This window comes from Tilletiaria anomala, assembly GCF_000711695.1.
Source record: "Tilletiaria anomala UBC 951 chromosome Unknown K437scaffold_91, whole genome shotgun sequence".
NCBI classification, from domain to species: Eukaryota; Fungi; Basidiomycota; class Exobasidiomycetes; order Georgefischeriales; family Tilletiariaceae; genus Tilletiaria; species Tilletiaria anomala.
The window spans coordinates 1-24,350 of record NW_013546931.1 but is presented as its reverse complement, the minus strand read 5'-3'; the positions used below and the strand labels follow the sequence as shown (position 1 = coordinate 24,350).

Below are 24,350 nucleotides of genomic sequence, written 5' to 3'. Positions count from 1 at the left end.
GCCAATTCAGATTCGGTGCATTTGCATTTTGATGGCACCGTGTCATTATCCGTCGCCACTCTCATCAAAAAATGTCTTGGATGGGAGCATCCCACCATGTGCAAGCAACCTGGCTTGCGTTCAACTCATTGTCTGCATGCCTCTCACATCACTCATGGAAACTTCAAGGGCTCGTGAATGAAGGCTCCAGTTCCGCAGGCTCGACAGTATGGAAAGCAGAAGCTCGGAGCAGACGGCCGCCGATGCGCTTCTCGAAGCATACCAAGCCTCCCACGCCACATCTTCGAGAGCTGCTGCCATGGCTGAACGAGAGACTCAGACGGGGCAAGATCCTCTCATCACACTTCGGGATCAGCTGAGAGATGTACAGGCCAAACTTGATGAAACGCAAAGGATGACCGACCGTCTCTCGTCCTATCGCGCAGGTAGTAGCCGCGGCCACCAGGTTCATGTTCCTTTTCCTGCTGATGCCTCTAAACAGCTCTCGACCAAGCGCTCGGGAAAAATGATACCAGCTGCTTTCTTCAGCGGGAACGTCATGAGGCAGGGGAAGGTCTCACTTCCTTCATTTTCGTCAGAATCGCAACATGATCCACAAAGCTTTCCAACATACGAAGCTGCGATCGCGAACCTCAGCAAGCGCAGAGCCGGGCTCACAGCCAAGCGCGAAAGCATACGTAAGGAGGTGCTGGCTTTAGCAAGCGAGGCTGTGCAGCAGCGGCTTGGTTTCAAGCCTGGGTCCGTACAATCGGCGAATGGCATGGTTGGACGAGTTGACGATCAGATGAACGAAAGGGGTGAAGTGAGTGTGATGTCATTTCTTGCGACCCTGGGAACTGCACCTGCTGAGGCGGGGCATCCACCTTGCAGATCCTGAATGAAGAAGGGCTACCGTTCTTTGAACCAGTTGAGAAGCTCTCAGAGCCCTTGACCAGCGAGAAAGGCAGGCCGCGAGCTCGTGACATCATTGCACCCTTCAAACCGAAGCCGTTGACGTCGCCTGCAGACCGCAAGAAGTGGATGGACTCAGTCTTTGATCAGCTCGAGGACGAGGATGAAGCATGCATCGCCAGTGGTAGCCTCGATGATGAGGACAAAAGTGGAAATGATGCAGGGACTTGGAACAGTGAAGAGAACACAGTCAGTGCGATGGGCCCAGCCAGGGAGCATAGTTCACGGCGCGAAGGTGCCCACATGCCATCCATAGGACCGTCGTCGACTTCTTCAGAACCAGTGACAATCCCAAGTCCCCTACCGCAATCTTCTGAACGCCCTCGTCCCGCCAAACCAGCTTTGAAGAAATCACACTCGTCTCCGGGAACTCCAAATCCGCCCTTCGGGGCCGCAGGTTTCAAGCGCGGCTTCCTCAATCTCAATCCTTCCTCTCCCGCGGCGGAACACTCCAGCGATTATGTCGAATGTGGCTTTGTCGAGGCGATGCGTACCCTTGCACTCGAGCGGGTTGAAGCTGCTGATGCAGGGAGCGAAGACGACAAGAAGCTAGCAGAAGACGATCAGATGAGTCGGGTCCAGGAACAGCATTCGCCAAGCGGAGCAAGGGGCAAGGGCAAGAGGAAGAGTGTGCGCATTCAGTCGCCTGAACGTGTACCACACAAGTCTCGTGAAGAGGCAATCATGCAGTACTCGAGTCGCAGTCAAAACCGACCTACGGATGAGGATGAAGGCGTGGAGGAAGAAGCACGAAGGATCGTCGAGCTTCTTGGGCCGGGTGTTGTCAGTACTGATCTGCCTGGCATGGCGGGCACTTCGACAAATTCCTCTCTAAGCGCAGGAAGGAGACAGAGAGACGTCGCGCAGAGAGCCAGCTCTGGTGTCCCGGAAGGGAGATTGGTCCCACCATCCAAGCCTGTGATCAATCGTACTGTGGTCGAACGAACTCCCGCAAGTGCTGCCGCAACTTTCCGAGCGTCGCCTAACAATGAAGCTGTCGCTAAGGCTGCGAAGACGAGCACGTTTGCGCGTGGTTTCCTCAATCAAAAGCCCGGAAGCGCCATGCAAGCAGATTCTTCCATGTGTAGCAGTGCCCAACATGACCCGCGAACCTCGCTAGGAATATCGGCGACAGAGCACGCCTCGCGCGCCGACAAGCCTTTGGAGCGGGAGCGGAAAACGCAGGGCCTCACGCCGGCTGCACCCCACGCACGACCAAGCAAGGCGTACGCCGAGAAGATCCGGGAAAAGCAAGCGGCTCAGCGTGGAGGCGAGGACAGAGGCAATGTTGGCAGCACAGATGTTGAAAGCCACGCGAAAGGGGTCCCAAATGGCTCCAGTGCTGTGTGCGTTGGGGGGGAAATGGTCGTTGGCGACGATCGACTGGAGGGATCTTCCACTGTGCGATTCGGTAGCGTCAGTGTTGGAGAAGCTGTTACAGAAGCTCGATTCTATGCTGATGTTGGGGACAAGGATACGGAGAGCTCCGAAGACGAGGAGGAAATGGTTGATTTCGATCGAGATAGCGACGACGGCGATGAAGGCGAGGAAGAAGGGGTGGCTTTTGATCATGATGACGAAGACTCGTACGACAGCGATGATCTCGCGGACTTGCAGCCCGACTTTGACAGCGATCTGGATTGGGACGCCGACATGCTGATGGCAGATCTGCAGCGAGAGTATTCCCTTGCAAAGGCATCTCTGCTTGCAAATCAAGGCGAGCACGCCGAAGCACTGCACAAGCGAAATCAGCATGCAGTCGCAGAGGGAGAGGAACTGGTGCCGAACGATCATGTGGAGGGCGAGGATGGCATCGGCGTCGGTGCCTCTGAAAGCAAGCCGAAAGCCTCTCGGTTCAAACAGGATCGGATGGCTCGCGCGTTTGGGACTCTGGCACAAGCCCAGACTCGTAAATTGCACCAGCAACAGCAGCAACCAGAAGAACGACAGGCTCAGAAGCAATGGGGTATTCCGGATGCAGACGAAGCAGCCGATGCAGCCGGACACGACCTTGTGCATCTCTTGCGCGATGCGCAAAACCTTGGCCCCGTGGGGCAGCTACCTGACGGGGCGGATGTGGACATGCGAGAACCACAACATGACCAGCGGCAGCAGCATGGGGCGACTATCGCAGGGCGGCCCGTGATGGTGATTCCACAGCTGGCACCCGTGCGATTCGCTCCTGGCGGGGCGCCAGTCACAGAGCAAATGCTGCGCTCTAGACAAGGCGTGGAGCTCGAGGGGGAGAGCGATGAGGACGATGCGCGCCTCTTTGAGATTGCGAGGCGCAGACTTGGATTCGGCGCTACTGCTGAGGAGGGTGAGGTCTCAGACGAACATGAGGAACCGGCTAAAGAAGCGCACGCAAGAAAAGCACAGACTGCAGCTGCCGGCTCTGTTGTTGAGCGCGGTCGGCCACCAGTCGTAAGGGCCAGGACTGCTCAGCGTCGGGGTGCATCGCCTCCTGTCCCGCAAGGTGCGCAGGACGTCGGCTCGCCGCCACCGCCCAAGAAGGTGTCACGCTTCAAAGCTGCAAGGATGGGAGGATGACTTGTTGCGCCAGTTCATGAGCCTGCGTGTAGCACGCATACTATCCATTTTGCGCCCATCGTGAAGGCGCTGTCCAATTCATGGTTGCAGAGCTATGTGGCTATTTGCCTGCTTGCATGTAGCGCTCTCATTGGCAAGGCATTACTGTCGTCCCACCACAAAATGTGGCACGTGCTCAAAGCAGGTTGGTCACGATGTGTGAATATTATTTGGAACTTTGACGGATGAGAGCCTGTTGTGCACTACTGCTTCAACCAGCCCAGCGAGCGATGTGATGATCTGACTCCAGATACAACAACGCATCCCCTCCGTCTCACCTAATGTCTGTCTACATGTGGTATGGACGGAGGGCAGGAGAGTATAGGGGAGGTAGCTGCGGTAGATGTCAATAGAGCGAGCTGTCGCCGTCCGTCTTGCCTTCACCCGCATGCCGGTACGCCGCGGCAAAGGGTCTCTCTCACTCACTCGAACATCTGTGATGCATTGGGCTTATCCCTTCTCAGCGAAAAGGAAAAGTAGACCGTCCCAAAAAGCGTGTGCTGTCGTGTTACCCACCGGCACGGTCGCACTATTTTCCCTGTTCGCAGAGGGTTCTGGCCTGAGTGCAAGGGCGGAACAACTGTTGCGCTTTGTGGCAGTCGCGCGCACTAGTTGGTTCGAGTGTGTGCGTGCGTGCATGCATATATATCTCCCATCAGCATCATCGATCGCATTAGGTCTCCGCTAGCTAGCTTACCACCTCACCGCCTCACCATCGAGGTTCGATGTCAGGCTGCCTTGTCTGTCGCTGCTGTCACTGGCCTGCGTTTCCTCCGCATTTGCACAAATCCTTCGCTTAGCACTCGCTTCAAAGGCGAAGCGACACCCGCCCTTCATGGCAGACGAGAACTCGGAGCGCATCATTCCGATCCAGATCAGCGACCCTGATGCTGAGGGCGCAGGGACAGGCCCAGCTGCACCACCTGAAACAGCGGCTCAAGCCAAAGTTTCCGATGCTGATGCAGGCGCGGAGGTTAATCACGCAGACGGCGCAAAATCAGAGCAGGCGGCATGCACTGCCAAGCGCAACGATGTCGAGGAGGAGGATGGCTGGGGTGACGCGAGCATCAAGGCGCATTCAGCATCCCTATTAACTCCGAATAGCGTCCAACCTGATGATCATTCGTCTACTTTGTCGTCCGAAGCTCCTTCTGCATACAATTATGTCGATGATGGACAGGGTCATAGTCCTGCAGCTAACACCAGCAGGCAAAGCTCGTCTGGCTCGACGGGCGCACGGCAACAGCAGCACGAACCGGTGCATGTCGAAATCGTCGATGCACAAAAGTCCACAGATGGACACACCACCTCGACGTTCATCACGTATGTGATCCGCTCCGGCTCCCTCGAAGCCAAGCGCAGATACAGCGAATTCGAGGCGTTCCGGGAAGCGCTTGTCAAGCTCTTTCCCGTCAGCATTGTTCCCCCGATTCCAGACAAGCACAGCTTGGGTGACTACGCGGTCAAGCAGAGCAAGGCGAAAGAAGACGCAATCATCATTGCACGACGGCGGAGAATGCTTCAGAGCTTTCTGCGGAGAGTCGCAAAGCATCCCACGCTTGGACAGAGTCAAGTATTCCTTAAGTTCATCGATGGGCGGCATCAGTGGGTGAGTCGACGTGAGGGTCGTCTTTTGTCATTCTGTGCGTGGTGCCCCGCCGCTTACCAATCTAACTGCTGGTGTGCTTGTCGGATGATAGCATGAGATCGCTGCCTCACCCCCGATCTCTATGCTCCCCAAGAGCAATCTGAAAGCCCCACCGGCAAACCCGGCGGACCCAGATGCCCCGTACGCATATCAAGTGCTCCCAATACCGTCCTCCTCCGCCCAGTTGCGCGAACCAAATCAGCGCTTCCTCGACAGTGAGGCGTTTACTGACCGCTTTGCTTCGCATTTGACCGGTAACATGGAGAAGGTCAACCGGAGGACCATGAAGCGGTGGACCGAGGCCGGTGCAGACTATGCCGAGCTTGGCGCAGTGCTCAACGGATTCAGCCTCAGCGAGCATGGAGAGCTGGCGTACGCGATCGAAAAGACCGGTCAGGCTGCCGATGCGTCGTATGTGGCCACAGGGCACATGGTATGTGTGCTGCGTTCCATGCCTCAGTTTGAATGCACGCGCTGATATGCTCTTTGCTCTGTAGTTACAAGATTGGGAGATCGCATTTACAGAGCCACTGCACGAGTATGCGCAATTCGCCGGCGTCTTGCAAAAGCTGCTCAAATGGCGGCACATGAAGCATCTGCAGTTTGAGTATGCGCAGGAAGCCCTCGAAGCGAAGCGTGCTCAGCTTGAGGACCTCGAAAAAGTTGAAAATGAAGCCAGCCGCTTGACGGGTGCGCTCGAGCGGGGTGGGCGGGCAGGGCTCGATGCCGCGGTCGCCGCCAGCTCGCAAGGTGCCAGTGCGGCTGGTGGTGCCAGGGATTCGGTCAATGCCGGTGTGTGGGGCCGCAGCTCCTTGTACGGAGCTGCCGCCGAAGAACCCGACGCGTGGGTCGGTGCCGGAGGTGCAGGTTCCGCCTCAGAGCCCGCCAGTGCCGCTGTTTCTCCACTTAAAACTTCCTCGATCGACCATCCAAGAGCTTCCACTTCCTCGTCCCTGCCATTGGCTGCTGCGACGAGAAGTTCATCAGCTTTGAGGAGCAGCAAGAGATTTTCCTCCGGCTACGGTTTGTTCGGAGCGCTGAGCCATACATTCCAGAGCGTCATGGATGTTGATCCCGAGGCGACTAGGAGGAACAGCATTGCCAAGCTTCGAGATAGCATCGCACAGGTAAGTGATGCCTTTCTTCTTGCGGCGTAGCTTGTGCACTCAACAACAAACCCCTGTCCATGCTTGTCTCTGCACGCAGCTTGAAGAGGCGCTCGCTCTCACGGAGAAAGACTTGCAGTACGCTACGGTGACGATACAAGCAGACCTCGACCGCTTCCAGCGGCACAAGGTCGCCGATATGAAAGAGATGGCGATCGAGTTTGTTAAGATTCATCGGGAGTACTGTCGAGTTGTAAGTCTGGGCACGCTCGCGTGGGCGAAGATGCGTCGAATTCAACCAACTGATCGGTGGCAACTTGGATGCGCGCCTCATTGCTTTTTAGAGCCTGGAGCAGTGGAAGGAGGCCAAGGTGGCGGTGGATCGCGTCGACGTGCCGCGCGAGATGCCTGAGTCCAGTCTGGCGCGTCACCAACGTACAGAGGGTAGTGCACCACGTGGGAGCCTGAGCGCTAGAGGGATGATGCTGTAATGTCGCAGAGCGGAGCATGGGCAAGTGTAGCTGCATTCCCCCAAGAGTTTGTTTGACTTCTCCATTCAGCAACTGTATCTATTGCTCGGGTGGGGTGGCCCCGTTTCAGCCCGTACAAATACAAGGGGAAAGTAAGTACATCTTGCACACCTAAGTAAGGCGTCTTTAAATCGGCTTGATCTTGAAATGCAGGCTAATCAAGCTGAAGATGAGGCACTGAGGGCACAAGCGAGATAATTCTTGTCATCAGCATCCATAGTCTCGTATTCAATAAGATTTTCATTCTATAAAGTGCACATCGCCTTACCTTCAAGTCTTGCACGAGGTAGTAGAAAACACGTAGACCTTCTGGATCATCTGACTCCTGCACATCCACAAGCGATCCAATCTTGGCTGTCTCGAACGAGATGTGATCGTTGCCGAGGCGAACCTCTAGCTCTTGTCTCCCGACAATGTTCTTCTTGGGCCACTTGACGTCATCTTCCCTATTATATTGAGGTGTTGCAGATAAGAAAATGGGAAGTGTCGTCATCAGTGACTGCGATATTTAAGAACGAATGGATCATCCTGCACCTGGAGTCCAGCGTTCTTCTTGCGGCTTGTCGGCCCTGCCATTTGTTACTCACTTCATGATCTCGCTTTCCTCGACGATTCGCTTCAGTTCTTCGACCATGAGTGGTGAAACCCAAAGTTCCTTCCGGATGAGATCGTCATTGCGGTAGTTAGAGTTGTTCGCGTACCTCAGCCGCCCTCGGCTGTATTCAAACTCAAGGAATTCGTGACCATGCTGCCCGTGGTGACCGGAGCTAACCAATCAAGGCACAGAGCAAATGTAAAGGTGAAAGCAAGCCGCAAGAACGAGACCAGGAAGTGGAAGGGAGGACCGAGGGCGAGAGTAAAGGTGGATCTCTGGTCAGTAACAAAGGACTCGGTGGAGGCGCCAGCCGAGGCCGATTCCACTCACTAATACCGCACGTAAAAGTCTGACATGGCTGCTGCGGGTCGAGGCAACGTCTCCACCGGCTAAGAAGAGGACGTGGATGAGCACGACCTATGCCAAGTTGAGAAAGAGGTGCGATGATGCAGCAACAAGTCAAGTCTCTCATACAAGTCGCAGCTCGCGATTGCAAGACCTTCGCGGTTGGGCGGAACGAGACTCACTCTCCCCATTTCACACGGCATGGTCTCCAAGGATTCCCATGAGTGTCGCTTCGTCTGTGCTGATGGAAATACTTCTTCGCTTTCATTTTCGCTATCCTTATCATAGTATAGAGGCTTGCATACCTCAGATCATATTCGGCTGGAGTATCGACTAGCTGAAAGAGCTGGTGCAATCAAATCGCCGACAGAGTGCACTATGGCGCCTCCCACACCACGCGAGAAGAGGCAAGGCACCATGGACGAAAGCCACAATATTCCGGCCATGCTCTGCGTACGTCCTGCTTTCATGCCGACGCCTTCAAATATGCAGGATGTCGAATGGAAACTGGCATGCCGCATACGGGAAAGCTTCTTGACAGGATATCAGGCTCACATGGCCCCGTGTCGATCTGACCTCTCCACGGCCGAAGTAACGTTGATACCAACACGCCCAGCTTTGCCAATCGCTTGTGACCCCCAAGCCACGATTGCGTCAATGTTTGCGATCGATTGCAGAGACTTGCCTGATCGTTGTGGATCACTCATCTCAAATACTTTTTCAGCCCTTCTAGTGTGGAAAACATTCCTGCAGCAGTCCTGGGTGTCGTGAATCCAGTCCGCGACCATCGTCTTGACGCCTCGGTACGCCGGTTTTAACCCATGGCCGACCTTTTGGAATACCTGTTTGATCCTTTTAACGGCCGCCTGGAATCCCTGCGTGCCCTTCCGACCCAACTATTTGAAGCCATTTTGTATCTTGGCAGCAACTTATTCCGTCTTTTTCGGCGGCTGGCCTGAATCTTAGTCTAAGCCGGCGCGGGGCCTGTGCCTAAGGGCAGGCTTGGGCTTTGGGTCGCTGGTTTGCAAGATCCCGAGCTGAAGCTGAAGAGGCGGATCCAGAATAGCCGCTCTTACTGGACAAAGGGGCACTGCCGGCCACGGTTGATGCGATCGTCACGAGATCCTTAACCTTGTCAGCTGCTTTCACAACATTTCCCTTAGGCTTTTCCTCCTCAAGTGGTTTTGCAGCAGCAGGAGATGCCTTTGGTGGCACAGCAGCCTTGAGCGGCTCAGCATCATTTGGCCCGTAAGCGCCTTTTGGCGGGTTTGCAGGCTCTGCGGCCTTCACCGCAGGCTTCCGGACATCTTTTGCAACAGTTCCAGCGTCTTTGACTTCGTGTTCGAGATTTTTGGCTTCGTCCTTGGTGGATGCAAAGGGGAGACCAGCGTAGACGCTTGAGCTACTAATGGCACGCCGATAATATTTCAGAGATCGAGCGAAGGTGCGATGTCAGGCACAATTGGGATGGTGCCTTCTCCGGACACATTCCGTCGTGTTCCGGACAAGACCGGCGACCTGCGTGAGGAACGCCCTAGTGATTGAGAGCGGAAGGAGATGGGAGCTGCATGCCTGTTCAAGCCGGCTGCAGTGAGCACGAGCGAAATAGAGGCAAAGGCAGAGTGAAATATGGAGAAGCATTGCGGCGGCTTGGTGCTATGAATGGAGAGAAGAGGGGAATATTACCTCGACCAGCGTGATGATGGAATATGTATCAAGGAAATTCCAGGGTTGGGGAAGGCGGGGGAATGAGGAGAAGAGGGAACGAAAAGTGAATCGTGCGAGTAGCCCAACGACGAGGATGTGATGCAGACGAGAGCTCTGCAAAGAATGTTTTCATGTAGGAGCCGCGGAAAAAGGTGGGGAGATGGCTTGCTTTGCAAGAGGACATCAATGTTCTCTGTATATCAAAAGAAGCACGGCTTGTGCGATGAATATGCATGTTGACACCTTAGTTCCATTCTGGACGGGCTGAGCTAGCTTGACCTGCCGTCTCCGTCGCTACATGAAGTACGCAGTATTTCACAGATGGGGGTCACACATTGGGCAGCAGATTCAAAAGTTGCGGCAGAACCAGGGAACTATCAGACAAGGCGGGTGCTGACGGTCTCTGGCATTCTTGGATAATTCTAAGATATGGGACATGAGGGTCTAGATTGCAGACCAATGGTGTTCACAACGTGCACGGCGGACGTGCCCGGTGCCAGTAGCGCATCAGCGTCACCATATATGCATAGTCGGGCGCCCCTCCACTCCCACTGTTGTATCGGATGAGGCGCATAAACAAAAGAAAGCAGTCAGAATCGTAGGTCTGGAGATGTCATCTTCCATAGCCTGTTCTATCCTCAACGCTTCAGCGCTTTAGCTCCGTGTTTGGGCGTAGAGCACTCTGGAATGACTGGTCTGGTATCTACATAAGTTTAGTAGCGCTTCATTTGTATGCAAACATATATTTGTGTATGGATAATGGTGTACATAGATGAGCCGGCGCTGTGCAGTTGGCCCCCGTGCGTCATGCTGATTGAATACTTGGACGACTCTGGCCGATAATCAAACTACAAAAACACGGCGCAGGTACGCCGAGTTGGATACCTCAAGACGAAACGAGGGAGCGGCTGCAATCAGAATGAGTGTCGTGTGGCAAAGCGATGAGTATATGCCGGCGGTCCGGCGAGTCCGAGCCGCCGGGTCCGAGGGATATAGCCCCACATGCCTTTTCAGCGCTCAAGTCCTCTTCTGTCACGACTGGCGGCGTTCACAATAGACCCATCTCTAGAAGTGCAGAGGCACTCCCAGAAGACACCGATAATGGCTAGGCTCATACAAGCCTGAGGATTATACATGTGCATATAGCATAGTTGAGAATGGGCGTTATGACGGGAGATGAGAGACGCTGGTGGACTTGCCGGTGGAGGGCCCATGCCGCACCCGGGCTGAACGCATAATCATATGCTCCTTCCCGTCCTTCACAACACTCCATCCTCCAACAGCGCAGCAGCCCAGCTTCAATCTCCTCCTCTTCCGAGGGGCTCCTCAGGACCTTTCCGTACGTATCAAGTCGTCAGCCCCGACGGCCCGCAGGCTTCGGCCTAGTCCAGCCTTAAGCAGGACTCAAGCCTCCAGCGCCAGCATTCCTCCCATGGCTCTCAATATGTGCGTAAATCTTCGAGCTTGTCCTTATCATTATACATATGCATGATCAGCTTGACCCTCCTCCCCCCAGGCCCAATCCCCTCATTGCCTAATAGCCGCATGGCCTCATGGTATCATTGGTCGACTGTAGTGGTGTAGGCATCTGTGTGGAACGATGGCTCCGCGTGCATTGCATGCCGTGCACAAACTGGTGGTGTATTTTTGATGTACAGATCAAATTGAAGAGTCCTATTCGCACTCCGCTTCTTGCGCCTCACCGTGGGTCCTAACCGCTCCTAGCAGGTCCTCGCCACTCCTTGGACCTGGGTTCTCTTCTCGTACACAAACATGTAATGTGGTGTGCCATATGACTGCTCGTGCACCACCAAGCTTTTTGTCTCAGCCTGCCTCAACAGCCCATCAGCCACTATAAAACCCAACGCGGGTTACGGTCTGTGACAAGCGCTTGGCCAAGAAAAGAAGAAAGAAATGGGCACAGGAGAAACGTGTGGTTGTGACTTTGACGGTGCGAACTCCCTCACTTCCGAAGAACCATTGTCTACACTCTTCAAATGTGCAGTAGGAGTAGGGCGCTGACATGCTTATGGCGTCGTAGATGTCCCAAGGTAAAAACGTATCTAAATTTCTGTTGCGCGCATTATGCACATTCGTATGTATGGTCAATATGGACTTGCAATGGAAAGGGCCATATTTACACGAAACTTGCCCCTTCCATTCTCAGTAGCTCTTTGGCAGCCCTAATACCGATGTTCCAAGGAAATTGGGGGTCATCTTGTCAGTGACGAAAACGAAGCGCGGCACAAAACTGTGCTGGTTGCTTCATACTGAATTTGTCGATGATCTCGGCACTCTGATCTTTCAAGATCGTCCATCGCCAAGAGAAATAAAACAATTCACATCTCTTCGATGTGTCTCTTAACATGGTACTCGCGCGCATAGCCCATTCTACCGAGCGTCGTCACCGCCGTCTTGCATGCCTTGTACCTTGCTTCAGCCGCAATATACTTGAGCGCATTTGCATATACTCCTGCAGATTGCGAGCGCTCGTCGTACATTGGCGCAGCAACGACCGTTAAATGTTTCGCCGCCTTGGGCAACGTCCATGCTTTGGCGAGCAGGTGTTGGATCGATTGTATGGCTGCGATTGGCTTGCCATTCGCATCAGGCTCAAAAGCGTATCGCCCTCCCCTACGCCGGGCGGAGTAGCCGCTGAGCGCCTCGCCTGCGAGCAAACAGCGTTTGGGGTTCATGCAGTGTAAGATGATCTTGCGGCCTTGGCCTTCCTGCCTGACGAAGTTCTGCACAAGGTCCTCGAAAAGGTCGAATCGCAATTCATTTGCGTCTTAGATGTTGCCGCCCATATTTTAGAACTTCTGCATCTCCACGCCTGACATCAGTTCGCAGACCTCAGGTTTAGCATGTTGCATCTTGGGAGACTTCTGAAATAGTGCAAACAACAGCGAGTTGCCCTGTGACCTGAAAGCGGTTGGTCCCGGGCTCGCTGTCTGCACGATGGGAACCGCATGCGAAGCGATTTGCGCCGACGACGTCCAGATCCTTCTTCCATGGATGATGATCTTGTTCCCTTGCGTGACGCTTTTGACTTGAGGTAGAGCATCTCCAGCCCGGTTTTTGGGCTCTGAGACGGAAGAGCAGGAGAGGATCCGCCCGTCGATTCATTTTTGGTAGCCCATCTGCCTTTTGCGTCTCGCTGGCAAAGTCATGATTGGCATCAAGGGGTAGATGTTGGGTAGATGTTGGCGTGAATGCTGACCGACCACGAAGAAAGAATTGTCCGTGTCATCCGGCCATGATCCGTCAGGAAATTCGCCGATCACACACCCACTTGGAGCACGAGCGACAGACGCACCAGACTCGGCAATGGTCTGTAGCATGGTAGTTGCTTCACTGATTCCTAGCCCCGTAGACACTCATATTTAGCAAATTGCGAAGGAGTACAAGCTTAACTTTGTGCACCATCCACCTGCACAACCAAGATCGGAAGGCATGCAGATACCAATCCATGTGCCTGTCACTGGGCCTCAAACAGTTCATGCGGATACTCTTGCTTGTGACCTTTCTCTAACAAGTACCCATTAGGAAATTCAGAGCAGACAGCCCGCATTTCCTGACGGACATCGAGTGGAGACTCTTTCAGAGTATCTTTTGACATCCTGCTGAAGATGGAGGCGGCCGACGAGCTGCTGTGACGGCAGCTAACTGCCAAGTGCCACGGTATCACGGACGAGCCGGGGCGAAGCTCTGACGGGCCAAGCCGTTGGGTGAGATGGAGGTCCGCCATTGCCATGTCTCACGCATGTAGTTGAGGAGCGAAGAGCGAGCGCTCGGGGAACCGAGATATTGAGGTTGTTGATGGTGGGTGCGGGGCGGCGAGTGAGCATCTAAGGCTCCCACGAGCTGGTGGTATAAGGGTGAGCGGGTACGGGAAAGCGACGCTGAAACGCTAGAGTCTGGGACTTTTTGTCCGACGGATATCGATCCTGCGTCTCAGTAACACGGAAGGGGAAGGACCGAAGGATGTTGTCATCAGGCTATGCAAGCCTGTATGCAAGTCTTTGTCAAAGCTATGCGTAAGGATCGAGGAGAAGAACGGTGATTGGGAATTGATGAGAAGCTCACGACCGTGGTCATGCGCTATTAAGCCAAAGGTGTAGAGTACCTGAGAGAACCTCCGTTCCGTTGGAGCGCCAAAAAGCCTCAAACAATACGCAGATAGAAAGGTTTACTGCCGTACAAGCCTGTCGGGTCTGTCCTCGCATGACGGCGGACATGCTGCACACCACACTTGGTGACATTAAAACTGACTCCACTTGATTTCTGGTACTGCCATGCAGCTCGGCCTTGGGGCAGCGCTAGAGATGGGGACAGTGTTTAGGTTCGCAAGATGTCGCATCGTCGGGCGACCATGCGGGCAGTTCCAGGGTGACTCCATGGTCCCCATGTGTCTCAGGATGGCCGTCATCTGTCGGCGACTCAACGCCTTGCCGACCATGACGCTCTTCCGGCATGCACGCATCGCAAACATCGCGCGTGCCTTGCTGCAGCGCACGCTGGCCGCTTTGGCGGTGCCAGGTGAGACGTCTGCGAGGAGGTGCAGCAGCTCTTCGAGGTCTTTGATTCCAAAGATGGTGCCTCTGCTGACCGGTTGCGAAAGGAGCGTGACACGTGTGCCGGGCGGAGCATCTTCATCGTAACGAATGTCAAAGCCGTCGTGCTTGAGCGTGTCCATGTGCTCGAATGCAACCAGCTCGTCGGCAGCGGATAGCTCGAGCGTGCGAGGGCTGCAGGCGCAGTAACAGAATCTCGGTTAGCCCAGCCTCGCATGCTCTACGTGATGTGCACTTCCTGACGCTTACACTATCAAAGGCTGGCTTCGGATCTTGGTCACCTTTTGAAGCTCCTCAAAATTGTACTTTTCATCAGCAGCATGCTGATCAATAATGAAGAGGTCATCGTCCTCGCCTTGTCCTGTGACCTGGCCATCGGCGGCGGCGTCTCGCCGCGCCAGTCGCCGCGCGATGATGAAAGCGAGATTGAACTGCCCAGAGATGGTCATGCGATACAAGAAATCGACCTGATGAATCGTCCTGTTCAGCTCGCCTTCGGCGACAGAAGCGTCTTGGTTGTGCACGCCAGCTCCGTGTATCTTGGTGCGCGGACGGTACGTCAGACCGGAGCGTTCAGCTTGCTCCCCTCCTTCAGCGACTACTGTATCGCTTCGACCTGTTTCCTCATCTGCATGCGACTCCTGTTGGTAAGGGAACACAGCCTCTGAGGCTTTCGGACGACGCAACCGCGAAGCCCTCTTTCGAACTTGGCCCCAATCGACAGCGATACTGCGCTGTTCAAGGGGGAGGGCGGTACGCAGTACCTCCTCTTGACTCGGTTCGCCCGCTTCCTCAGCGCTGACGTCATCCAAGCGGGCGAGGTTGAGTTGCCGCTCTTCTTCCAGCATCAAACCACTGTGTGCATTTGCTCGAGCGCCACGCATGCTCGCCGGTGGCGCGAAGTGGTGCACTTCTTCGTCATGGCCTTCCCGGAGCTGCTCGTAGTCCTCTCCCAGGCTCAACCCTTCTGACAATCGTGCATCGACGTTGACGCTGTCCTGTTCCATGGCCACTTCGTCGCAAGGCGGAGCCTCTTTCTCGGAATCGATCCCCCGGGAATCAAGACAAGATTGTGTCTTCCACGTCCGCTCTTCCTTCCCTTGCGAACCCTTTAGCAGGATGTCCTTCAGGGTCGTTTCGGCGCGTTTCGCAGGGCTCACGCTGTCAGGGACAGACTCGCGACGCCGCACTGGCGGTCGAGACCGCGCGTCACCGCCCTGCAAACGAGCTTCTTGGGGTGGGTGCCAAGTCGTAGGCGTAGATGACGAAGAAGGGGCTTCATGACTTTGCATTTTAACCAGCGCAGCGTCGCTATGCCCTTCGTTTTGCGACATCTCTTTTGCTGCTTCTGGCTCATTGCCCAAATGCGATGCGTCACTATGCGCTCTGCTCTGCGCGCGCCTTGGCAAGTCGTCCATATCTTGTGAGTCAGCTTCAGATGGATAGCCTGTCTGGTCACTCTCGATACAGTTTCCTTGGTCTCCTACGTCGGAGGCGACTGGCTGCAACGCAAGGCGTGTCGGCGTCTGACGCGCTTTCTGCACATTGGATTGCACTGCTCTATCCACAGTGCCTTTGACGCCGCCTGGCCGCTTGTCGGACCGATTTGCGGCTCCGGCGCTTCTCAGCGCCCCGGCACTAGCGGCACCGACGGCGAATGTGGACCTCCAGGGCTTGTAGAGCGCCTCGAGGGCCTCGCGCAGTGCCTCAGCGACCTCCTTCTCGCGTGCGAGCCAAATTGTGCGCTTATCCGGGCTCATGTTAATGTCGTAGCTGTCCGGCGGCATCTCAAAGTTGGCGAGCACAAAGGGAAAGGCGCTGGCCTGCGACCCGCCGGCGGTCATCCCTCCGGAGGTCGAGCCGTCGACGCGACCGGCAGCGCTTGCGGATAAAGCGGAGGAGGAGCGCCCGAGGGGCGTGCCCGTAGGGGTGGACGTAGATGCAGCGGTGTTGGTGGTGGTGGCCTGGTCGTTGGTGTGAAACGAACGGTAGACTTCGTTGAATGCGCGAGAAAGGCGGGCGGGGATGTCCCAAGGCCTCCCGTTGATGTAGTAGAACTGTCGGTTGGAGGATGAATGGGAAAAGGTGGAAGATGGGCGTGAGATGAGACCCGTGATGTGAATACGCAGCGTTCCTCTCCGTCGGTCGAGACCGTCTGCGGGATCCGCGGCAGGCTGCTCGTCCTCGTCTGACTCGCTAGTTGACTCCACACGCGCCTTCTTCCGAGGAGGGTGCCCGCGCCCCACCGATGATCCGGTATCGCCGTGCTGGCTAGCAAGTTCGACGTTCAGCGCAAGAGGGATGACCGAGCTGGCCACCTTGGGTCCAAAGAGGCAAGTGACGTTGCTTAGTAGGTGCTTGCTTGGATCCTGTGCCGCTTTCAACATCGTACGGGGAGGTGTTAGGGTGAGGACGACTTGTTTGCGCCTGTTTGGGCGGCAGGATACATATCAGAACAAGGCCAGTAGAGCACGCACGATGCACTTTTGGTGATGGCGAATGCTTACCCTCCCTTGGGTGTATTGGACACGGACCAACGGACGCCTTTGCTGATGAGGGCGTAGGCCTGGAGGTAGGCCTGGGTCTTGGCATATTCGCGCTTTATGTTTCTTTCAAACTCTCTGCGGCGGACAGGAAGCTTATCAAAGAGGCCATGGATGGAGACAGTGGTGCCGCGCTGCCTGGCTACTTTGGGCAGCGCCGATAGGTCCGGCTGGCCATCTGGTGCAGACGGCACGTCGAGCGAGCCGTCGTGTTTCAAGGGTAGAATGGTGGCAAGCGGTCCGGCGTTATGCGTGGTGGTTGCGAGCGAGACGCTGCGGCAGAGGGCGCAGAGGCTACTGATGGCCTCACCGCGGAATCCAAACGTGGCGACGCTGGCCAGGTCGGTCCATGCAGCGATCTTGCTGGTGTGGTACTTGAGGCCGACGGCGTGCCAGTCCTCAGGCGGGATTCCGGTGCCGTTGTCGACGACGTCGAGTGATGTGGCACCATAGTCGGAAAATCGGACGTCGATGCTGGACGCGTGAGCGTCGAGCGCGTTCTCGACGAGCTCCTTGACGGCGGTCTGCAGGTCGAGAACGATCTGGTTGGAGGTGATGCGGTGCACGGCGGGGGGAGCGATGCGCTGGATACCCGTCATGGCAAATGAGTGCGCACGCGAGCGTGCATGTAATGAGAAGGCACGATGGGCGGGTGAGTGTCTCTCCTATGGCGGGGGGATGCCATGTTGGATGCAATATGGCTGGCTGGCTATGCATCAAACGAATTCGGGAGGTGGGTTGCTTCTAGACGCGCCTTCTCTATTTGACGCGTGTTGGGGTTGCTGCTATAACCCAAAATGAGACGACGCGACCTAAATGCCCGGTGATAAAGTAGGGTTGCTGACTTGTGCATGATTGCTGTTGGGGTGCGGTTGCGCCTGCCTGCCTGTCCGTGACGCACCCCATGCAGTGTGGGGCAATGAACGAGTCTAACAAAACTCAAATAGAAATCTTTTTGGGTGGCGCAGTGCGGGCTCAGGATGACAGGCTTAGTGCCGTCCTGCTCAAGAACATGCGTCTGGCGCCATCACGCGCTGTTCAAAACGAAATGAATTCACCATCACCATCCCATCCGCATGCTTCCCAGGCAAAAGGCTGCACATGCTAGGAAAGCGAGCGACCTCAGACCCATTGCTCGGATTCACGAATACAGCACGGTGACGTGTCTTCCGCCGAAGTTCAGAGAGAAGAGCAGAAAGCAGCGTATTCCCTTCCCTTCTCGCCCCCGCCGGGCACGCGCGGATTCATATGGTCGGGAGCAGCTTCTCCGGCCCGTAGCCCCAGTCCAAGCCCAAGCCCACACCACCTCCCTTCCCTGGGTCCTTTCCATGACACCGACGCGCACCCTCGACACAGTTTCCCGTAGCTTATTTTGCCGTGTGGCTGCTGTCTCCAAGAGGGTGGGGGGAGCTGCGTGCATGCCGTGTTGCATTTAGCGTTTAGCGGGTCGATTCGCTCGCTTCCGTAGTTATGGTGTCTTCACAGCCCGGCTCACGAGGGTCCATCGTGACGATCGGAGACGGCGGAAGTGCAGGAGGATACACTTCAGCTGCACCCACCACGCCAACATTGGCAACGGGTGCCCCGCTGCTGCACGTGTCAACGATGCTAATCAACGACTATCCATGCTACATCTCCGCCCGCTCCGCCAACTCAATAATCTCCGAGTCCCGTCCGACGCGTATACAGGCCGACTCGCTGATTCTACTCAATAAGCTCCTCGATGAGCTCCTCCTCCTCGTGCTCCTCTCCGCTCGCTCCCTCGCCACGGACCGGATCAAGACGGAAGGCATGCTACGCGTTATGAACAACAGCCTGCTCGCAAAGGATGCCGTCCTCGAAGCTGAGCTCGAGCTGAGGAACTATACCGAAGGCAAGCGCGCAGAAGGCGGCAGGGTGCCCCTCGGTCTCATGGCCACCAGCAGGTGGGACGGCACCGCTCACTTCCCCGTGCAGAGCGCATACAATGCGGTTCGTCCCTCGCACCGCTTCCACGAACACACTTGCCACGCAGCTGATATTGACCTTCCTACCCTCGGCAGCTCCGCACACGCTGCCAGATCTACTCAACCCTCGGCGACCGCGAAGACTCGAACGCCGTGTCTGACCAGCACATAATGTCTGCCGACGGCAAGCCCGTGGCGACAATCACACCTGGTGTGGCCATCTATGTGACAACGCTGCTCGAGTTTGTCGGCGAAAGGATCCTCCAAGACGTGTCACGCGTCGTCGAACGCGACAATTCTGACGTGGCCAGCCCCCGCGACCTCTATGCTGCCATTACAGAGGACGAGATGCTGAGCCAGGTCTTTAAGTCCATGGAGGTCCGGCATGACTTTCTCCGCAGCTTGAGCGTCGCCGCACGCAGCAACTCGCACCTTGCGCGAAACAGCGTTGTCAGTGGTGGTTTTGGCTCCGGCTCCGGTGCCAGTGCAGGCCGGCGCGGCGGCGACAGCCACGACGGTGGCGGCGGCGACGACGACGCCATCCTCGCTGCTGCCGCTGCCGCAGCTAACGCCGACGCGTGGCGCGCCGCCAAACCCTGGCAGGTGCCTAGCAGTGAGACCGACTACGAGCAAGCAGCAGGTGTGTCCCGCTTCTCCCGCCGTATGTCCAAGCAGGAGCTGTCCATCTCGACCGCCATTGCCAACGGCGGCGGCCACCTCGACGGTGCCAGCGCCGGCCCGTTCGTCGCTTCGGTCATGGGCCAGTACAACGCCGCAAGCAGCGTCAGCGACAAGGACGGCCCCAAGAGCACTACATTTAGCAGCTGGTACGCGCACAGCAGCACCGGGAGCATGTCCACCAGCATGTCCAGCCTGCCCTCGGGTCCCTCGTTCGGCGGCGACACGACGCTGCAGCATCAGCAGAGCGGCGGTGGCGGCGCTATTGCTAGATGCGGCCTGCCACAGCAACAAGAGGACGCGACGAGAAAAGGAAACAAGAAGGGCATCAGCGGCAATGGGTTTCTTAATGGCGCCAGGAGGCGTGGGAGCTTTAAAAAGGACGGAGGCGGCACGCCCGATGCCGCTGCTGTGCGACAGGCCTTCCTTGAAAAGGATGCGAGGCACAGCATGCCCGATGTCGCTGTCGGCAATGACCCCGAAGATGTGAGCGTGGGAATTGCAGCTATCAGGCAGTGCTGCCCTGGGGAGCTGCGATTGATCATAAATTCCCCTTTCCCTCTACTCTCCGCTTGCGTTCCAGGACTTTGAGGCACTGATGATGTCCGGACAGACGATGAAGGTTTCCTTAACACCTAACCGTCTGCGAACGATTGAAGTCGAGCCAAAGGATGCCGAGGCGAAAAAGAATGCACGCAGGCGACCAGGCTTGACCCCTACTTCTCCGCTTGATGCACCGCCTTCCTCTGCGGCATTTGGCCGCAAGGCACCCTCTGCGCTCGACACGAATGCTGCACATTCTGCCTCTTCGATTACCGAGCAGCCACGTTCCAGTACGCCCTCGGGGCGTCCCGTACGTGGCCCTATAGCGCCTCCCAGCTCTTATAGAGCCATGAGCCCTTTACCAAGTGCGCCTTTCCGAAGCGGCACGCCGGACCTCTCCGGCGCGCGGCGCAGCCTGTCCATCGCCAGCCCTGTGCGCGAACCTGACGACGAGAGAACCTACGAGGACGAGGAGGAGGGCGAGGCAGCTGGCGTGGCGGCGATGGTGAATGCGAATCTGGTGCACCCCGACCCCAGCATTGGCTCATCTTCTCCTGCATCCAGCCGCCGCCGCCTGGAGGCGCGCTCCAGCGAGCAGGTTGGCGTGGCCAACCGCGATTTTGTCGATTTGCTGAATCGCGGTCCGGACTTACCGCCGCTCGGAAGGCGCGAGTCTCGTGCCAGCCAGCAGACGCTGGACGCCGCTAGCAAGGCGCGCAGCTCAGTTAGCGACCGCATGCGCAACATCTTTGGAGGGCGCAAGAACGTGCGCGACAGCATTGGCTCGCTCAGCAGCACCTCCAAGCCGCCTATGGCGGAGAGCCCAAGCTTTGGAGCATCGAGCACTACGACCATGAGCAGTGACTCACACAGGACAAGCTGGAATACCAGCCTCGATGACCTCCACGCGCCGACAAGGCGCATCGGTGCGCAGTTCACCACCGCCAGCGGAAGTCTCGGCCGTAAGGTTGCCCAATCGCCACAAACATCCTCTACGCGTGTCCCTGTGACGGCCTTCCGGCCGCCAAGCTCTTCGTCGCTGCATTCGCATTCGTCTTCGGCAGACTACACGGCTGGCTCGCACAGCTCGCACCAAGTGCTAAATAAACAGCCGCAACACCAGCAACCGAGCCTTCCTCCCACTCCATCCACTAGCGGCCTGCCGCCTTTGCCAGAGAAAGATGTACGTGCCTCCGCTGGTGCGTGTTCTGATGCTGCCATCACAACTGCCAGCGCTGCTCTGGCATCACAGTCAGAAGTGTCTGCTCCCTCTGCTCAAGACACTACACCTCCTAGCACCTTTGACTCGCTATCAACTCGCGAGGCAGTGCGGTCATCTTCACCTGCACCAAGGCGCTCTATGACTCCGACCGATCCGACCAGCAGGGTCGTTCCATGGGGTTACAACAACCGCCGATCTTCTCTTGGACTACAGATGCAGTCTCAAATGCGTGGAGGATCCTGGCGAGACTCGCAAGGGCAGCAGACGACTCAGCGCGAATCACTCACGCAGGCCATCGCTCCAGCCACTCATGCTTCGAAGGAGGAGTATGTCGCCCCTTCGCGACGCAGTCAGCAAAGTTCTCGCAGCGGTGTAGACGTTCTGTCTCTCGGTGAACCGGCCGCCATAAACCCTTCTGTTCAAACGAAAGACGCAGGCACTGGCGTTTTCACACCGACACTGGCCACCGCATCGGCGACGTGGGCGATGGCACCAGGGTTTAGCAATACACCTGCTTCTCCCAAGGCAGATGAGCTGCAAAGCCATGCTTCTAGTGATGTAAGGCGCAACTTACTCGAGCTTGAGGTGCGTATGAGGGCGTGCGAAAGTGCAGACGCATGTCGAGCTCTCTTGCGACAAACGATCCAGGCTGCGGAGGAAAGATCTGCAGACCAGGCCGACGACCAAACAAAGATCGAAGGACAAGCGGCGGAAGGAAGAAAGTTTGTAAATCCTCCAGCTGAGGAAACGGTAGAAAATGGCGACGAGGCGAAAGCACCAGCTGGTACACCAGCATTGACGTTGACTTTGCAAGGGCCGAGTGAAATCACAGGCAAACCATTGACCACTCTGGTCATGGCAGACGCGTACGATCCCAGAAGCGACTCTAAACACAGCGGGGAGAATCACGCGAATGTGGCGAGCTGGCTTCTGGATGAAGGTGCCCACATCGAAGACGTGCCCCGGTCCAATGGCAATTCTATTGCGAACGGCGACAAGGACGCTCCACAGAGCAAGAGCGTTGGCACATGTCTGGCCTCTCTATCTGCAGGCTTGACCGATGCGGGCCACGTGGCGCCCGAATCTTCGCATGCAGGTTATGCGACAGCGGAAGAAGGCTCGTCGGCTGCACACAATGTTTCGCGATTGGCTGTGGTGAGCGCAGGACACCATTCGGACAAGCTGCAGCAGCCGCCAATCTTGCTCTCTGTGCCGTTCGGCTGCATCTCTCCCCATGCAGAGGACGAGCAGGGGCTGAGCAGCGCCAGCTCGACGGCCAACTGGATGTGCCGCGATGCCCAGGAAGACGTTGACGACGCGTAGGTAAAGGCGAAGCAATCATGGAAGGAAGGAAAGGAGATGCCAACTCTTTTTGAAGGAAACCAAGCGTGCCCTGCCAGGTGGTTGCGCATTTTCCTGCGATGCCCTGCGCGACCTTCCGCGGGCGCCGCGCAATGAATACCAAACTCGTTTACTGTACTTTGTCAATGTGTATTATACCCCGCATTGGTACTGCCTGCGATATCCTCCCACCTACTGTACAATGCGTCGAAAGCTCCTGATGCGAAGCACATACTATAGTTTACGGTCTTCCATTGAATGGGCCGAGGGACATGCGTCCTTCATCAGGCGGGGCTCTTGGAGAGCAACTGGAAGTTAGCCGTGGCCTTTGTTTGGCATTAGGAAACTAGTTGGTGAGGGGTCGATCCAACCCTATCTTGATGGTTCGACTCTTGGTGCGGTCTATCTGCCACCTACCGCTGGTGCGGATTTGCGGCGTGTGAGTTGAGCATCGCAGCTCCGACGCCACTTGAACACCTCAGCCGGCGGAAGCGCCGTGCAAAGTTGAAGCCCGATGTATGGATACATACATAGAGACTGTGACTAGCCGCGCTCGCTGGGGTGATCCTCGGGCCGCGGATCACGACAAGGTCCGCGTTCGGTTGTCGGAGCAGCGGTATGTATGCAACAGTGGCACATGCTCGCTGTTGGGTTGACCTTTGATTTATGTAGGAACGTGCTTGCATCGCATGAAGAGCTCCTCTGCTGACGTAGTCGATCGGGTCTCCGTATGCCGTGCTATTATTATCGTCAAGGGCTGGATGAAGGAGACGGTGCCCTGGAGACGAAGGGTTTGCTATGAGATGCTACATGCGGTCATGCCATCATCTGACGCGCAGCTTTGAGGGCCAATGTGGGATATATAAAGTGGCCTTTACCATGGTCAGAATCCCAACTCCAGCTCCAACTTAACAGCTCTCAACCTCTTTTCGGCGCCTCATACTTTCTATAAGACAACCATCTCGTGCCGCAGTAGCCCTCTTTGCCAGCACTTTAAGATGTTTGCTCTATCCCTATTCGCTCTTGTCTCTGCTGCGACCAGCCTTGCCGCGCCAGCGCCAGCTATCGTGCCCTCCCTCACCTGTCGGAAGTCTGCTTCTGCCCCACTCGCGATCAAATTCGCTGGCGGTGCTGAGGCCGGTATCGTCAATAGTCAGGGCGCTACGCCCGTCTTAGTTACCACCAGGAACGGTGCAGCTGCCACGGAGCAGTTCGACTTTTACCTCTGCGACAGCACTTTTATGAACACGCAGTCCGTTGGTGGTTCGGGCGGTAGCACGTTGTGAGTTTGCGCGATAGCGCTGCATTGCCTGACTGTTGTGCTCATTAGCTCCGCGCCTCGTTCACACAGCTATGGTCAACTTCGTCGCGCTTCAGACGGTCTCTGCGTCCAGACCACATCACGTCCGCAACAAAGTAATCCCAGTCAGTTTAGTAAAATGCACACGTGTCTCGATATCTACTGGCCCTTGAGTTGACCAAGCGCCCGTTTTATTGCACATCTTCAGCCGAAAACACGGGATTTGCACTCAAGAAGTGTAGCTTCAGCGATGACAGCTCCCAGCTGTTCGGCACCTGGAAGCTTGTCCGTTCCAAGGGTCAAAAGGACGGCGCCCTCACATTTATTAATGGACGGCAGGCACAGGAGAATGAACCCAACAACAACGGCCAGGGCGAATATATCTACTTTGTAGAGGTGATCAATCCAACCAAGACTGTTATCGCTGCCAGGCCTCAGGGTACCGGCGACGGAAGTATGCTACTGATGAAGAACGTCACCAACTATGTTGTTTCCGGCCCGCTCTAAACGCATGTTCATGCATTAAGCTCTAATATTTGCGTATCTGCAAACTCGATATATACACTGGCTTTCAATAACTAAATATGTATCATTTGTTACTTCATCTGTAAAACTGTGCCTTATATTACAATCTCATTTTTAGGGTTAGGGTTAGGGTTAGGGTTAGGGTTAGGGTTAGGGTTAGGGTTAGGGTTAGGGTTAGGGTTAGGGTTAGGGTTAGGGTTAGGGTTA

The 24,350-nt window shown here is 56.1% G+C and overlaps 6 protein-coding genes across 6 annotated transcripts; 4 read left to right on the top strand and 2 right to left on the bottom strand.

The window, feature by feature from the left end:
* Nucleotides 1-105: 105 nt before the first annotated feature.
* On the top strand, nt 106-3,672 carry K437DRAFT_258648 (uncharacterized protein). The gene is made up of 2 exons (XM_013385926.1): nt 106-802; nt 871-3,672. The coding sequence occupies exons 1-2, from the start codon at nt 209-211 to the stop codon at nt 3,499-3,501; spliced, it is 3,225 nt and encodes a 1,074-aa protein (XP_013241380.1). The 5' UTR covers nt 106-208; the 3' UTR covers nt 3,502-3,672.
* A 567-nt stretch (nt 3,673-4,239) lies between these two features.
* On the top strand, nt 4,240-6,785 carry K437DRAFT_295840 (uncharacterized protein; the record flags this gene model as incomplete). Its single annotated transcript, XM_013385925.1, has 5 exons — nt 4,240-5,149; nt 5,241-5,621; nt 5,686-6,315; nt 6,395-6,547; nt 6,639-6,785. Exons 1-5 carry the CDS (start codon nt 4,376-4,378, stop codon nt 6,783-6,785), a joined length of 2,085 nt encoding a protein of 694 aa, XP_013241379.1. The 5' UTR covers nt 4,240-4,375.
* Nucleotides 6,753-7,855, bottom strand: K437DRAFT_258647 (putative mago nashi protein). The gene is made up of 4 exons (XM_013385924.1): nt 7,750-7,855; nt 7,412-7,591; nt 7,093-7,270; nt 6,753-7,001 (listed from the first exon to the last, which is right to left on the bottom strand). The coding sequence occupies exons 1-4, from the start codon at nt 7,773-7,775 to the stop codon at nt 6,951-6,953; spliced, it is 435 nt and encodes a 144-aa protein (XP_013241378.1). The 5' UTR covers nt 7,776-7,855; the 3' UTR covers nt 6,753-6,950.
* Nucleotides 7,856-8,754: 899 nt separating this feature from the next.
* K437DRAFT_269978 (uncharacterized protein) lies at nt 8,755-17,187 on the bottom strand (the record flags this gene model as incomplete). Its single annotated transcript, XM_013385923.1, has 5 exons — nt 8,755-9,169; nt 11,815-12,139; nt 13,744-14,219; nt 14,295-16,472; nt 16,553-17,187. The coding sequence occupies 5 exons, from the start codon at nt 17,185-17,187 to the stop codon at nt 8,755-8,757; spliced, it is 4,029 nt and encodes a 1,342-aa protein (XP_013241377.1).
* Nucleotides 17,188-18,058: 871 nt separating this feature from the next.
* Nucleotides 18,059-22,506, top strand: K437DRAFT_275711 (uncharacterized protein; the record flags this gene model as incomplete). The annotated part of the gene is made up of 3 exons (XM_013385922.1): nt 18,059-18,559; nt 18,631-19,698; nt 19,796-22,506. The coding sequence occupies 3 exons, from the start codon at nt 18,059-18,061 to the stop codon at nt 22,298-22,300; spliced, it is 4,074 nt and encodes a 1,357-aa protein (XP_013241376.1). The 3' UTR covers nt 22,301-22,506.
* A 734-nt stretch (nt 22,507-23,240) lies between these two features.
* On the top strand, nt 23,241-24,236 carry K437DRAFT_295835 (uncharacterized protein). The gene is made up of 3 exons (XM_013385921.1): nt 23,241-23,600; nt 23,670-23,743; nt 23,827-24,236. The coding sequence occupies exons 1-3, from the start codon at nt 23,317-23,319 to the stop codon at nt 24,123-24,125; spliced, it is 657 nt and encodes a 218-aa protein (XP_013241375.1). The 5' UTR covers nt 23,241-23,316; the 3' UTR covers nt 24,126-24,236.
* Nucleotides 24,237-24,350: the final 114 nt, after the last annotated feature.

Coding starts and splice junctions, on each gene's coding strand:
- K437DRAFT_258648 (XM_013385926.1), top strand. CDS start 209: ATGGAAAGCAGAAGCTCGGAGCAGACGGCCGCCGATGCGCTTCTCGAA. Junction 803..870: donor AGATGAACGAAAGGGGTGAA/GTGAGTGTGATG, acceptor TCCACCTTGCAG/ATCCTGAATGAAGAAGGGCT.
- K437DRAFT_258647 (XM_013385924.1), bottom strand. CDS start 7,775: ATGTCAGACTTTTACGTGCGGTATTA. Junction 7,271..7,411: donor GAGGAAAGCGAGATCATGAA/GTGAGTAACAAA, acceptor TCAATATAATAG/GGAAGATGACGTCAAGTGGC. Junction 7,002..7,092: donor ACCTCGTGCAAGACTTGAAG/GTAAGGCGATGT, acceptor TTGTGCCCTCAG/TGCCTCATCTTCAGCTTGAT.
- K437DRAFT_295835 (XM_013385921.1), top strand. CDS start 23,317: ATGTTTGCTCTATCCCTATTCGCTCTTGTCTCTGCTGCGACCAGCCTT. Junction 23,601..23,669: donor GGTTCGGGCGGTAGCACGTT/GTGAGTTTGCGC, acceptor TCGTTCACACAG/CTATGGTCAACTTCGTCGCG. Junction 23,744..23,826: donor TCCGCAACAAAGTAATCCCA/GTCAGTTTAGTA, acceptor GCACATCTTCAG/CCGAAAACACGGGATTTGCA.